Source organism: Chrysochloris asiatica, unplaced genomic scaffold (genome assembly GCF_000296735.1).
Source record: "Chrysochloris asiatica unplaced genomic scaffold, ChrAsi1.0 scaffold00046, whole genome shotgun sequence".
In the NCBI taxonomy this organism is placed as follows: domain Eukaryota; kingdom Metazoa; phylum Chordata; class Mammalia; order Afrosoricida; family Chrysochloridae; genus Chrysochloris; species Chrysochloris asiatica.
The window spans coordinates 18,629,395-18,645,764 of NW_006408564.1; the positions used below are offsets into that span (position 1 = coordinate 18,629,395).

At 40.1% G+C, this 16,370-nt stretch overlaps 1 protein-coding gene across 1 annotated transcript in view; it reads right to left on the reverse strand.

Annotated features, from left to right (window-relative positions):
• ADAMTS9 (ADAM metallopeptidase with thrombospondin type 1 motif, 9) overlaps positions 1-16,370 on the reverse strand; it is a 224,143-nt gene that overhangs the window by 177,379 nt on the left and 30,394 nt on the right. Inside the window, exons 4-6 of the mRNA XM_006862109.1 lie at positions 4,729-5,018; positions 1,927-2,010; positions 1,700-1,815 (exon numbers count right to left, since the gene is read on the reverse strand). Coding sequence (XP_006862171.1) covers positions 1,700-1,815; positions 1,927-2,010; positions 4,729-5,018 — 490 coding nt within the window. The remainder of the gene's footprint in view (positions 1-1,699; positions 1,816-1,926; positions 2,011-4,728; positions 5,019-16,370) is intronic.

The following is a 16,370-nucleotide window of genomic DNA, read 5'->3' on the forward strand; positions in this document are numbered from 1 at the left end:
ATGCATGGAGGGGAATGTAACCATGGCAATGAATATAAAGCTAATGTTCTCCCATGTACACTATCACGTAATTCACAAAAAACAGTTTTTAAAAAAAGTCTTCCTCTGCTGCAGGGGTAGCCACAGGGCAACAGGTGGGGAACCTTTCTAAGAAATCTCTCCAACCAGGAGTTTTCCTAAGGCCTTCGAGTAAATGATTCTAGTTTTGTAAAGATTCCTTGAGAACATTCCTGAGAAGGCTCTGAATGTCTTTCACGGAAGTTCCTTTTATGAGTAATTGTGACCATATCATACATGGCCAACTGGAGGTACTCGTATAATGAGGTCAGCAGACCCTTTGTTGTCTAGGACTGTCTTGTAAACATCTTTTAGCTTGGTTGTAGCGATGTAAAAATTGTTATTGTTAGGTGCTGTCAAGTCGGTTCAGACTCACCGTTATCCTATGCACAACAGAACAAAACACTGCCCAGTTCTGCACAATCTTCACAATTGTTGTTAATCTTCAGTCTATTGCTGCTGCTACTGTGCCAATCCATCTCATTGGGGGTCTTCCTCTTTTTCACTGACCCTTTATTTTCCAAGCATTATATGTTCCAGGGATTGGTCCCTCCTGGTAATATGTCTGAAGTATGAGAGATGAAGTCTCACTGTTCTGGCTTCTAAGGAGCATTCTGGCTGTACTTCTTCCAACACAGATTGATTGTTTATCTAGAAGTCCATGGTACCTCTAATATTCTTTTCCAACATCATAACTCAAATGCATCGACACTTCTATAGTCTTACTGTGTGTTGTGGAGTCAGTTCTGACTCATAGCGACCCTGTACAGGGTTTCTGAGGTTGTAAATCTTTACAGGAGCAAAACGTCACATCTTTCTCCCGCAGAGCAGCTGGTAGTTTTGAACTGCTGACTTTGCAGTTTGCAGCCCAATTCATAACCACTAAGCTACCAGAGAATATATGAATCTATTAAAAATACCATGTTTTGGGTCAGGTACACTTTAGTCCTCAAACTGACATCTTCGTTCTTCAACACTTTAAAGAGATCTTGTGCAGCGTATTTGCCTAATGCAATACTCCATTTGATTTCTTGACTGCTGCTTCAAAGAGTGTTGATTGTGGATACACGTGAAGTCTTTGGCAACTTCAATCTTTTCTCCATTTATCATGATGTTATTTATTGGTCCAATGGTGAGAACTTTTCTCTTTACACTGTGACGTAACCCACATTAAAAATGAGGAGACCTCATATATTTTTTAAAAATCCATGTTTATCATTTCTAGGTAAATCTCAGAAGCTGGTAACACTGGACTCATATCCTGAAGGGAATCAATCAATCTGAACCGCACTTATCAATTTTAGAAGGGACATGAATTTGCAGGCCCGCGAAGCACATCCATTACCTACCTGGAACCCATACATTCTTAGCTCTCAGCCTGTGGTGATTCTGTCCCTCCCCAGAGGACATTTGAAAACATTGTTGAATGTCACAGGTAAAAGGATGGGACATTATGGTGTATGATGGATAGGAACCAGGATGCACTGGACATCTCCCTAACAGCTAAGAATGATTTGGTCTAAAAGGTCAACAATGCCTCAGTTAGAATCTCTGCTCTAGGGGCTGGATCCCAGGAGTACATGCCCTCATCCCATCAGTTGACTAGAAACGAAGTGATTTGTGGAATAAGAAATCCACATACCTTGTTACAAGAACAGCAGTGTCATGCTGGATTCCACCGGGATAGTTCTTGGAATGCTGCCACTGGCAAAAGTTTTTTAATGTTGCTTGGGCGTTAAAAGATATAGACGGTCCTTCCTAATTACAGAAAACAATTATGGTTGGTCGGCTGTACCAACACCAGTTAGATATGCCATTTCAGATACAATTAGAAGAAAGAAGAAGAAGAAGAAGAAAAAAAAAGATTACCTGTTCATTATGAATCACAACTAAGTTCACAATAACAATATTAATTAAATTTCCAATACTTGGGTCTTTATAGATAGAAGCTACCTGTAACCAAGATAAATTTTTCAAAGTTAATTGTGAACACAGTCCAAGCAATATGCAATTCACCTCTTTTTGCATTTTATGAACATAAGCATTTTGTAGAACTTTCACTCACTCAACAAACACTTATTTTAGGTCTCTGTAAAATTGATTGATAGAGGATTTAGATTAAATCACTTCAAACAAGTGAGTCCTCTGAAATTGTACTGTCCTGCAATTTAGCCATTTGTTCTCTGTGTCAAAACACTGGATACCAACCATTTTTCTCCCCATCAAATTGCTGATTGAGCACGTTTACTAATACTGCTCCTCTTTAGGTTAGCGCTTGCTTGTATTCTCAACCTGGAATTCTGGTTTTTGTCAGGATTTTTGGGTATGGGGGGGGGATTATTATTATCAATTACAAGAGCTACCATTTACTGAATGCTTATTGTGGATTGGGTCCCCCAGCTGGAAACTTCATTTGCATTTGTATTTTACCCCTTTAGCAAAACTTTGTTTGGTCTTGTTAAGTGCCATGATGTTGCTTTCAACTCATAGTGACTCTCCATAGGGTTTCCAAAGAGTGGCTAGTGGGTCTGAATCACTGACCTTGCAGTTAACAGTCCAGTGCTTATCCTACACTGCCACACCAGGACTCCATCTCCAGTTGGTTCCAACTATAGCGACCCTGAATAGAATTTCCGAGGAGCAGCTGGTGTGTCTGAACTGCCAACTTTGCAGTTCAAACTGACCCTGTGTCAAGCGCTTATCCTACAGCGCCACACCAAGACTCCATATGAGTTGTTGATAAGTGTTGTCAAATCAGTTCAGACTCACAACAACCCTGTATAGGGTTTCCAAGTAGCAGCTGGTAAGTTGGAATCACCGACCCTGTGGTTCAAAACAACTTTGTGGTCCAGAGTTTACCCTACAGCAGCACGCTGGACTCCATCTCTAGTCTAGGTACTATTATAATCTTTCTCAGCAAATGAGGAAACTAACACTCAGAAAAATTACGTAGCTCGGTGATTAAGTTCTTGGCAGCTAATTACAAGATTGGCAGTTCAAATTCACCAGGGACAGCATGGGAGAAAGAAACAGCAGTCAGCATCCACAAAGATATCAGACTAGGAAACTGCCCTGTAGCATCCCTATGAGTCAGAATTGACTCAATGCCAATGGACTTGGTTTTTGGTTTGGGTCCAAAACTACAGAGCTGTTGAGGAGCAGAGTCAGGATTCAATCTAGGACTGTTAAACCCAAATTCCATAATCAAAATTCTTATGAATAATGAAGTTACTCATAATTCAGGTCTGTATTATGTAGCAGAATAAGGTATGGGTTTGCCAAGGCTCATATAAGTAAGAGTCAATTTATATAGCCTCTATGGGGCAGTCTTCACTATTTCAAGGCAACAGCAATGTGCAAAAGAAGATGGGAGAATGAGACATCCATTGGTGTTTGAAATAAGATATTGTATATGTACACACATTTGTCTAAGAAATATCTACAGTTGTACTGTCCAATCCAGTAGCTGTATGCCTTATGACTATGACTGCTTGAAATGTGGCTAGTCAGGAAACAAAGACGCTGGTCAAGTATACACTGGAGTCCTGGTGTGGTGCTGTAGGATAAACACTGGCCTGCTAACCACAAGGTTGGCAGCTCAGGCCCATCAGCAGCTCCTCGAAAACACTACACAGGGTCACTGTGAGTTGAAACTGACTAGATGGCACAAAACAACTATGAAAAATCACCCCCAACACTAATCTCACGGATACTATTTATATTGACTACATATTGAAATGACAGTACCTTGTACAGAAAATAAAATATAATTAAAATAAATTTACCTGTTGCTGTTGCTTTTTTTAATGGGGCTATTTTAAAAATTAAAATTACCTATGTGACTTGCATTTCATTTCTACTAGGCGATGCAGGTTATAAAACATATGCAAGAAAACCGATGTTGCCTCCGAGAAGGAGCCAGGGAGCGTGAGTAGGGAAGGTTGCTTCTTTTGCATTACATATGCTTTGGTTCTGTTTTGTTTTATTTTAAAATCATGAACATTTATTGTATGTTCAATTCAGAAGGACAATACACAAATAGACTGAGAGTTTCCTAAGCTTCTTTCCCAAGACCAAGCCAAACTCACCGCCACACGGTAGATTTGAAACCCTCAGGTCTACTTCATTAGAATCCTGTGGATGTGTTTAGTAGGAGGTTTCTGCATTTTAAGAAGCTCCATGAGGGACTCTGATTTACAACTAGTATCCACAAATATTACTCAACACCCACCACACCTGGATATGCACAGTTTGTCAGTTAGAGAGAGACCACTGACTTTGGGAACCTGGACAAACGAAGGTTACATGTTGTGTGGCTAAGACACATGATTTAAATGACTCTGTGCAAGTGACCAAACTCACTGGAGAGCCAAAGTTTTCATCTATAAAATAGGGGCTATGATCCCACCTAGCAGGGCTGTCAGGAAGACTGGGACTTTTGCCTTTAAAGTAAGAAGCACATTGTCTAACGCAGAATAAGCACTCAATGATGACACCCATTACAGACATTATAAAACAGCAACTGCTGAATAGCCAGTTGTAGACTCTCCTCAGTCACTTGCCTGAATCGGTTGAAATGCCAGCCCTGAATGGTCCTCCAAAGCACTGGATGGAAACTCTAAATGGCACATTTAGAGACCTCATAAATCACCTTCTTTTGAATGTACTTACAATTGACATTAAAGTTAAAATATAGTGTTGAAGGTTTGCTCCATGGTATGCAACCATTTTATTGTCTGCCACCACCATCACTTCGACAAACCGTGGATAGGATAAGAAACGTTTTGTCCTTCTGTGGGTCCTCTTTTCTCTTGTGTCGTCTGTCTTGTTACCATAGCCAGCCAAAGCCTTTGCTGCTAAGCTGCTTTTTAAGCTTGCCACGTCATCTGCCAGGTGACTGCGTCCTCCCCATTTTCTCCTTCTGGTTGTCCTCTTGTCTTTACTCTTGCGACTGTTATGCTCTGTAACAAGCAATGGCGCATATTACATCTCAAGTCACAGCTACATCATATGAAGAATTCAACACATTTTAAGACGATACCTCTGTAGTCAAATTACATACAAAATCAGTCCCTACGCACTGTGAATTCTACAGGTGAAGCTCAATCTTCACACTCATCGAAATGGCTAAGGATTTGGAATTAGCTTCCTCAGAAAGCTTCTATAAATGCTCACTTAAAGGCATTAGGAAATCAGGACTGAACTTAGAGAAACAATAATATATGAGTCTTTTCATTTGGTAACAAAAGCCTTGTTGTTACTGTTAAGTGCCATTTATAAATTCCGACTCATAGTGACCCTGTATAGAGTTTCCATGGAGCAGCTGGTAGGTTGGAACTGCAGGCCTTGTGGTTTGCAGTCCAGTGTTGATCCTATAATGCCACAACTTAAGTCCAAAAGCCTAGCTGTGAGTAAAGTAGTCCACACTCTCATTGTTTTTTGCTGTAGACATAGTTAGGGCCAGTAATGCAGCTAGAATGCTCTAAAGACTGGAACTAGAGATGTTTCATATACACCGCACATTGATATTCAATGAGGTCTGAGAGGTAGAAAGACTAACAGATAATACAAAGGAATGATAGAAAATGAAAATTCTATTACATCTTAGGACATCACCGGAATACCTGAAATAGAGGGGCAGGACCACAGCTATTCAATGACTCTGAATTTTTAATTCATTTTTGGGACCAGGCTTTGCAAGTTGTTAAGTGTCATCAAGTCAGTTCTGACTCATAGCAACCCCATATAGGGTTTCCAAGGGCGGCTGGTGGGTTTGAACTGCTGACCTTGTGGTTAGTGCTTATCCTACAGCACAACACCAGGACTCTATTCATTTTATCCCCTAAGCCCCTTAGTTTTTATATCATCTTGTGGCTCAAAGTTTGGTCCACAGACTAGCATATTGATAACACCTGGAAGCATGTTAGAAGTGGACTCTTGCAGGTACTACCTCAGGTATGATGAATCCTAAGGCAAATTCTACCAGATCCCCAGCTGATTCATGGTCTAATGAAAGTATGGAGACAATCTACTCTGAAATGTAAGGAGCCTTCGGGGCAAGGGGACTAAGCTGTTAACGGAAAAGTCAGCTATTCAAACCCACCAGGAGAAATAGCTGCAGCCCCAGAAACTATGAGGCAGGTCTGCTCTATCTTACACGATGGATAGGACTTGAAGGCAGTGGGTTTGGTTTGTGTGGTTTGGTGGTTCAAATTCTTAACCAGTTGATTGGCTGTTAATGAAAGATGCACAGTTTAAACCCACCCAGCAGATACATGGGAGAAAGACATGGTAATCTGCTTCTATAAAGATGAAAAATCTATGGTTCCGCTCTGTCACATGGGGTGACTATGAGTCAGAATCAACTTGAAGACAGCCAATAATAGTCTGGAATTTGCCTTGAAGTTTATATTGCTAATGAAACTCACCAAGTTCCACAACACTGACTATACAATAAACCAGCATAAATGTGACCACCAAATACACCTTCACAAAGAACACAATTTAATCAGTTGTCTTGCCTATCAGTTCATATGTGTGCTTACAGCTTTAATGCCACTTTTTCTGGAGTATAAAATGGCAACAGAACTAAAGCTAAGACTCAGAAACATTATTTATTACACCAGCACTAAAAATTACATAAAATTATATTATAAGTAGTTGAATATTTGATGATCCCAATCATTTGATCATTATATAAATTGTTAAAACAATGAATTTAGCCCAGCATATGCATTTTGTCTTAATTGAGTGGTTTAGCAATTATTAAACTAGTGAAATCAGTCCAAAGTATCAAACATATTATATGTGGTCCAATTATATATGTGTATGTGTAAATACAACCAGCCCAAAGTGTACCACTTAGTCGGATTTCACATTAATGTTCTTTTAGTCTCTCTTCAGAATCCTGGTGTGGCACCATAAGGTAAGCAAGCATTCAACCTCCAGGTCGGTTTGAACTGCAAGGTCGGTGATTTAAACTCACCAGCCACTCCTCAGGAACCCTATACAGGGTCGTTATGAATCAGAACCAACTTGAAGGCACACAACAACAGTGGTCTCTCTTCTGGTGTAGCACTTCAGGATAATGTGAAAGACCACAAGGTTAGCTTAAGCTGCCAGGTTGGTGGTTCAAACCCACCAGGCGCTCCTTGGAAACCCTATACAGGGTTGCTATGAGTTGGAACTGACGCCATGACAGTTAAGAACAACAAGAACAATGGTGTCTCTTCTAAGTGTATTCATATATGTACAAGAGTTAATCAAATGTACTACTACAAAGGCACAGAAACCTTTATTTTAAAAACTATCAAAATGTGAAGCTACAGTTACTCAACGTATCTTCCATGTAGGTCTACATACTTCTGAAGGTGGGGTGGGGTTTCCATTTCTACAGTGCTTCCTCCTAAGGAGTTCTGGTAGCATAGTGATTATGAGTCAGACTGCTAATCTCAACGTCAGCAGTTTGAAACTACCAACAGTTCCATGGGAGAAAGATGAGGCTTTCTGCTCCCATAAAAATTTACAGTCTTAGACACCCTATACAGGGTTACTACGAGTTGGAACCAACTCCACAGCACACCACCAATCCTTCCCCCAAAGAATTCTGTGCTCTTTGAGTCACACTGTGTTGAAACAGCAGTTTTAATCCTCAAGGGACTCAAATCATGTTTCTTTTAAATGTTCCTTGAGTCTGGGGAAGAAAACACAGTCTGAAGTGGGAAGATTAGGGTTGTAGGGTAGATGGTGTGGAGGTTTGACAATGAAATTCTCGTAAGACAGCTCTTGATAACCTCAAAGAATGAGCAAGTACATTGTGTTGGTAAAAGACAATTCCTCAGCTCAACTTTCCTGGTCTTGTTCTCAACAATGCAGTTTTCAATTTTCTTAAAAGGTCTTCATAATAAGTCGCCATAACTGTCCTGTGTCCTTCAAGAAACTCTATCAAGATTACACCTTTGGAATCACCAAAAGAGTTGCCATAACCTTTTGAGTTGACTTCTCCACCTTGAATTTAGCTGGCCTAGAAGATCCTCTTGGATGCTGACTTCCAGATGGGACATTGTTTTTTGAAGGCACCCTAACAAGACTAAGGAGTCCTGGTGTGGCACTGGATTGCAAGGTTGGTGGTTTAAACTCTTAGGAAAGCCTATAGAGGAAAGCCTATATCAACAACAACATGACTAAGACATGAGTATTACTGAGAGAATTTGTCTTCAACCATTCACAAATTACAAAGACATGTTTAAACATAATTTGTTTGGAATACACTTGTACATGTATGAACTGGAATCCTAACAGCAATACCCTTGTTTGTCCATGTTGTTATTGTTAAGTGCCATTGAGTCGGTTCCGACTCATAGCAACCCTTTATAGGACTTCCGAGAAGCAGCTGGTTAGCTTGAATCATCGACCTTGCAGTTCAAATCAACCTTATGGTCAAGGGCTTATCCGACAGCATCATTCATTTTTTAAACATCTCGTGATTATAAAATACATACTAACCAAGCACTTACTATATACCACAAATTGAACAGTCTCCTCTGTATGTTAGCTTACATTATTTCTCATAGACCAGGAACACTATCTCTGTTTTAAGCAATGGGAAAAATAAGTCTCAAAAAGGTTGAACAACTTGTTCAAAGTCACATAGTAGCAGGAATGGTGGTAATTAGGAGTCACTTCTGATCAGTGGATGTGATCAGCACCCTAAATGTTATTCTTTCTACTAAGCAAGATTTATCAAGAGCTGGGGATGGAAATAGCCTTACTGTTTGGTGACAGTTTTGAACTTCAATCTGAATTAGGAAAAACATAGCATCTGTTGGATATTTTCAAGAAGAGGTTTACTTTTCACAATGGTGATGGTTATGTGGCGTGGAGTCGGTTCTGACTCATAGCGACCCTGTACAGGGTTTCCGAGGCTATAAATCTTTACAGGCGCAGAAAGCCTCATCTTTCTCCCACGGAACATCTGGTAGTTTTGAACTGCTGACCTTGCGGTTTGCCTCCTGATTCATAACACTACGCTACCTGAGATCCCTTTTACAATGATGTTGTGAATTGCTGTCGAGTCCATTCTGATCCATAGCGACCCTGTCTAGGGTTTCCAAGTAGCAGCTAGTGAGCTTGAACCACCAACCTTGTACTTCAAACGTCTTTGCAGTCTGGTACATTAACCCACAGCGCCACACCAGGACTCCCCTTTTCAAAACAGGTGTACAAAAATAAGCCAAACTGTTGAAATGTGGATCTTTCTTTAAAGCATTAAGAAAACATGTAACTTCATTCATAAAGAGTAAATAATCTTTCCTTGATTTATTTTATTGAATTTACTTAGACAACAATATGCGTGCAATAACAAAAAAAGCTACTAGAGAAATGCTGTATTGAATGCATTCTTTTGACTGCTGTGGGGGAAAGCTATGTCCTCCCAAATATCATAGAGGACTTGGCCATAGAAAAATCTGAGAATGAATCATGACATTTATTGGAAGCAAAATATTCTTATTTAAATAACAAAGCTGAAGAAAGCAAGGCGTTAATTTTTTTTTTTTTTTAAAGATTCCAATTACTTATAGATAACAACCCATGCAAATTCTAATATACCTGGGAGACTTTTCATTCACAAGCAATCTGTGTATCGAAGGTATAATTTGGCATACTTCATGTGGCATGAAAATGCAGGGACCAGATTATTTCATTACACTAGATAGCAAATCTCCTAATATGTAATACTAGCCAGTCTTTCACCCATTTGATCTTTTCTCCTAATGAGTTACAATCATATTTATCAGCCGAATTAGCCCAGTTAATTTCTAGCGTATTAACCACTTTAGCAAGCAATTTGGAATTAACTTTACAAATAATATGAAATTTATAGAATTCAATATTCATAATGACCACAAATGCATGAACATGTTTACGAGGATTGAAAAGAAAACAGACATTTTAAGTTACACACCAATTTAACTTGCTAGTCTGTAAATAGAAATGCTATGAGCCAGAGTATGATTTTCACCATAGGAATACATACTGTAAAATTAACAGAAAGCCTTCCACATTTCTTTGGTAACTCTTTAGCAAATGGAATCAGGTATAGTGTTTCAGAAATCTTCAAAGTCACTTTATTAATAGTTTTATCAGAATGCGGTGCTTGGTGGTTATGACTGTGTGCCACGGAGTCAGTTACAACTCCTAGCGACTCAGTATAGGGTTTCTGAGACTGTAAATCTTAACAGGAGCAGAAAGCCTCATCTTTCTCTCACTGAGAGACAGGCAGATTTGAACCTCTGACCTTGCAGTAAGCATCTCAGTTCACACTCCACTATAATACATGATGCAATTTCACCTTCATGAAAAGCAAAATGCAGTCTGTTCATGCTTGCCCCTTTTTGTTTTTTAACACACAGCTCTGCATTTCGAATTTTTCAAATTATAGTTTTATTAAACTCTAATTTGAATACCATAAAACGCACCCTTTGAAAGTGTACAGTTTGGTGGTTTGGAGTGTCATCATGGAGTTGTTTGTGTAATCATTGCCAGGCACTTCAGGATAAGCCCAGGATCACAATGCCATTTTGAACCACAAGGTCGGTGGTTCAAAATTACCAGTCACACCTTGGAAACCCTATACTGGGTTGCTATGAGTCAGAAGCTACTCAACAGCACATAACAACAACAACAACAACTTTAGAATACTGTCAGCACTCCAAAAAGAAACCCCCTACCCATTGGTAGAAAGTCCCTATCTCACTCCCCCCAAACCTTATAACCACTAAGCTGCTTCCTATCTGCAGGGGTTTACCTATTCTGGCATTTTATGTAAATGGAATTTTAAAATGTGTGGCTTCTTGTGTCTTATTTCTTTCAGTTACTTTCATATTTTCAGTGTTCATCCATCTTGTCATATGTATATATTATAACTTCATTCTTTTTATTGTTAAATAATATTCTACTGTTTGGCATACCCTATTTTGCTTATCTATTTACCAACTGATGGACATTTGGGTTGTTTCAAGCACTTAGCTATTGTAAATAAGCTGCTGTGACCATCGATACACAAGTTTCTGTGTATATGCCTGCTGTCATTTCTCTTGGGTAAATACTTAGATGTAGAATTACTAGGTCATGTGGTAAGTTTAGAGTCCATGGATGGTGCAAATGGTTAAAAAACTAAGCTGCTAACCAGAAAATTGGAGGTTCAAGTCCATCAAAGACGCCTCTGAAGAAAAACCGGATGATCTACCTCTGAAAATTCAGCCACTGAAAACCCTATGGAGCATGTACGGCATAACCATGAGTCAAGCTTGACTCAGCTGCACCTGGAAATGGCAATTCTATGTTCAGCAACTGGAAGAACTGCCAAATGACTTTTCAAAGTGGCTGAATCACTGTCTTGCCTCCTCTTGAAATTCAGATATAACCTCAGAGTAAACAGTAAATCATTTCTTCATGGCTCTTCTTTGAGGATTCCTCAACAGAGTAATCACATTTACTTGACTAACTGGTCTAAGAGCAACCTGGCCTTGTCCCAGTCTTGAAGCGGCTTGCTGATACATCCAAGAATCAAAGACATATTTACATTCAGAGAAAACTATTATAACACTTTGCAATTTGACTCCTCATACATGCATGCAAGCAAAGAGAGACATGTTAAAAAGCACTAGCTGGCAGTTGTGTGCTTCCTAATGGCACAGCTCTACCATTTTGTTCTAAGAACCATGAGTGAATGCAAGCTTTTACAACTGTCTGGGCCTTGAAGACTACAGAGAGGAAGCAGCAATGCTCGCATTCCCACATACCTACCTACCTACATACATACATACAGCCAATGTTTTAAGAGAGCATGCAGACATGACTCAAGTCAATTTGACCTTGAATGAATAAACGACTCTAGCGCATCCTCAGTCTTCCCAGTTAAAGAGTTGAACTAAGAACCATGCTGGCATCATAGAGTTGCTTTGAGGAAGAACTGGAGATTATACATTTAAAGTGTTAGCACAGTGCCTAGTGTGAAAGTGTAAGGAATAAATATTAAACGTTAATATTACTTTTGGCTTATAACTTGCAAAGATATGAGCTGGTTATATCAGTAAACAGGGCTCTGTAGGATAAGCACTGGACTGCAAGACACAAGGTTCGTGGCTGGACTTCATCAGCCACCCAGGAGGAAAAAGATGAGTTTTTTTCCTCCCACAAAGATGTACACTTAACAACAACATTAATAAATAGGGCAAATTCCCAAAAGATGTGTCTGATTTCATTTCTGACACCAAGGCTTTTCATGGGGCTTGGTGTGGTGCTGTAGGATAAGCACTAGATGGCTAACTGCAAGGTTGTTGTTGTTGTTGTTGTTGTTGAGCCGTCGAGTAGGTTCCCACCCTTAGCGACCCTGCTTAGGGTTTCTGAGGAGTAGCTAGTAACCTTGAACCACCAACCATGCAATTCAAACTGACCTGGAGTTCACGCCAGGACTCCAAGGTACATGGTTCAAATCCACCAACTGCTCCTCGGAAATCCTAAACAGCCTCACTATGAGTCACAACTGATTTGAGTCTTGGTGTGGCACTGTAGACTAATGCACAGGACTGCAAAGTTGGTTTGAACTACAAGGTCAGCTGTTCGAGCTCACCAGACACTCCTTGGAAACCTATACAGGGTCACTATGTGTCGGAACAGACTTGATTGCACTTAACAACAATAAACCTTATGATACTGTGAAAAAAATATTAACTACAAAGCCAGAAATCTATGCTACTCTGCCACGTATCACTGACTCACAGGAATGTTTCGGGGTCACCTCTCTGGGCATCACCTCCCTGGCCAATTAAATGGGCATAGAAATACTTGCTTTCATCTTAAGACTGTTGTGAAAACTAAATTAGAACATATATAGAAAATTCCTTCAACTTATCATTTAAATTTGAAAACCATTCCTTGTACACCTGCTTTGCACAAAGTACTGGGCTAATTTGAAATAAATAGCAACAAATAAGACTTTGGCCCAATCCTTAAAAAACTATACTGTGAAAATTTAAGATGGTATCATGATTTGAAAACACCAGTCAAAAACTTATAAGATTTGCTTATTAACTGCAATATAGATAGATAGATGATTATTAGAAAGAGATAGATGTATTTCGCTTCACATTGCAGTATCATAAAATGCACATTACAAAACTAAATAACTGGAATTATTTTCAACCATAGCATCCAGACCTTGTTATTCACAGGTTACTCATCAAAGTGTTTCACACTGGCTGGGGTAGGGTGAAGGAGATTCAAATGTTAACATTAACAGGTGGAAAGTTAATTATTGCTTTCTATTTTCATAAGGTTTATCAAAATTTAACTGAGTTTCCTTAAGGCAATGAAGCACTTTGCGACCTTAAGAGTCTAACTGGGCCAGACAGAGAGTCATCGAATAAGACCAACCAAGGGAGGAGGCAGAAATAAGGCTGCTAGTATGTTTCTGTTCTGATCCACTGGAGTTAGCAGGAGTTGTTTGTGGTTTTGCACTTGGGTTCTGAAGTCAAACCAATCCAACTTTCGCATTCTTGCTTTAACATTGTTGTTAAGTGCTGTTGAGTCGGTTCCAATCCATGGCAACCCTGTATAGGGTTTCCAAGGAGAGGATGGTGAGCTTGAACCGCCAACCTTGTGCTTCAAACTGACTCTGCCAGTCCAGTGTATTATCCCACAGTGCCACACCAAGACTCCCTAGCTATTTACTGTCTCAAAGTCTCTGTTCCCTCATTTGCAAAATGAAGATAATGAAGAGTACAGACCTCCAAGAATCACTTTGAAGTATTGAAAGAGAAAATGCACATAAAATGCCCTTAACCCAATTATTGACACAAGGGAAGGATTCATTAAATATGTATTTAACATGTTGTTGTTCAGTGCTGTCGAATCGATTCCGACCCATAGTGACCCTGTATACGGTTTCCAAGGAGCAGCTGGTGAGCTTTGAACCAGTGACCTTGCAGTTCAAACAACTTTGCATTCTGACTCATTAGCCTACAGTGCCATACCAGGACTCCGTGTATTTAACATGTTATTGTTGTTAAGTGCCATCGAGTCGTTTCTGACTCATAGCGACCCTGTATAGGGTTTCTGAGGAGCAGCTGGTGAGCTTGAACCGACAACCTTGCAGTTCAAACGGCTTTGCAGTCTGATGCATTAACCCACAGTGCCACACCAGGACTCCGTATTTAACATAGCAGCATACAAAATACTCCCTTTATAAGTTAGTATATTGGCATCGTTGTTGTTAAGTGCCGTAGAATTGATTCTAACCCATAGTGACCCTGTATAGGGTTTCCAAGGAGCAACTGGTGAGCTTGAACCACCGACTTTTCAGTTCAAACTGACTTCGCAGCCTGACGCATTAATCCACAGTGACAAACGAGGACTCTATACTGGCATTAGAGTTTCCCAAACACAACAAACCTATTCTAAAAGGAATCCTCTTCTCTGTTTTATTTGTTGATTGAAATGCACTTAAGTTGTATTCCCATTCCTCCCCTCATTCCGCTTTCCACCACAGAGTCCGCTGTGATGCTGGGGGTTAATGCGCTGATCCGCAAGGTCAGTTTGCACTATAAGATCAGTGGTTCACACTCACTAGCCGCTCCTTGGAAACCCTAAACTGGGTTGCTATGTGATGGAACCAACTCCATGGCAATTAAAAACAACAACCACAGAAACTATTCCAGAGTTTGAGGGACACCCTTTAGTTGGCCTGTGTTCTAGTTTAACATTGGGGTGGTGGTGGTAATGTGCCATGGACTCAGTTCTGACTCATAGCGACCCTGTACAGGGTTTCCGAGGCTGTAAATCTTTACGGGAGCAGAAAGTCTCATCTTTCTCCCACGGAACAGCTGGTAGTTTCGAACTGCTGACCCTGAGGTTTGGCAGCCCAATTCATAACCACTATGCTACCAAGAACGTTTTAATTATTCCATAAAATTGTGTGAAGCTTTTCATTCTGTTCCTTTTTCTTTTTCTTTTAAAGCTTCTATTATTAAGTACCTGGTACTACCAGGTGCTGGGCTATATTACCCAGTAAGCCTGACCTCACTGGACTCTCAACAACCCTTTGAGGTAGGTAGTATTAGTATCCCCATTTTACAGATGAGGAAACTGAGGCACTGAAAGGTTCCAATGCTTGCCAAAGCCCCCATAGCTAATGAGCAGCAAAATCTAGAATTAACTCCAAAATTTCCTAAATGGACTCAAGCTTCCAACTGTTATTACGCACCCAAATGAAACTTTCTAACCTACACCCCAGATCCATTTTATTTTCCTTTCTACAGTAAAGAGAATCTGAGCACTCTATTTCATCACAGAATAAGGAAGCCAAGCCTTCCTCTTTCTTCATATGGCTTAACCCTGACCCTGAGACTCCATGCCCACTGGTAGGGTCTTCTTTCTGCTGTACAGAATAAGCACCATCTTCATACGGGGAGGCCTGGGGAACTGAGGTCCACCAGCAGGTCTGTCCCCCTCCTTCTCCACTGGACAACACAGGGAATTCTGGTCTCTCTCAGCCTTGCAGGAAGTGACAACGATGAAATGTGAATGGATGAATGAAAGGAGATGCTACAGGACAATAGTTTTCAAAGTGTTACTTAGACCAGAGCTTCTGACAATTTGTTGGGGAAAAAAAAACAACAACAAAAAACCATCAGGTGCCAAACCAGACCCAGTGAAGCAGCAACTTAAAAGATATAATCCTGGAATTCTGTATTCTATTAAGTCCCATTGGAGATTCAAATGCACTAACATTGAAAACCACTGCTGCCCTGGCCTCTCCTCCCACCTTAAATATTCAGGAATAATTTCAACATACCAAATCCAAACCCACTGGCAACAAGTCGATTCTCACTCATAGTGACGTTCTAGGACAGAGCAGAACCGTCCCCATAGGATTTCTGAGGTTGTACATCTTTACAGAAGCAGACTGCCACGCCTTTTTCCTGCAGAGCAGCTGGTGGAATTGAACCATCAACTTTTGGTTAACAGCTGAGAGCTTAACCACTGTGCCACCAGAGCTCCACGCTGATAACATACAGTGAACAAAAAGTGAAGGTGATAGTTCTTTGTTCTAATAGTATCTAAGATCTGCACTAATAGGGGCTATTCAGAGAATTCCTTAATGAAGCCTTCAGACAGGGACTCAATAGCACTAGAGAAGCAAAGTCTTCAAGGATCAAAGGTGGATAAACAAGTATAATGTGGCAGAAAAGACAAGAAAGCTAAAACAAAAAACCCCAAACAGCCATAGAACCAATGAATGTTCCAATAAT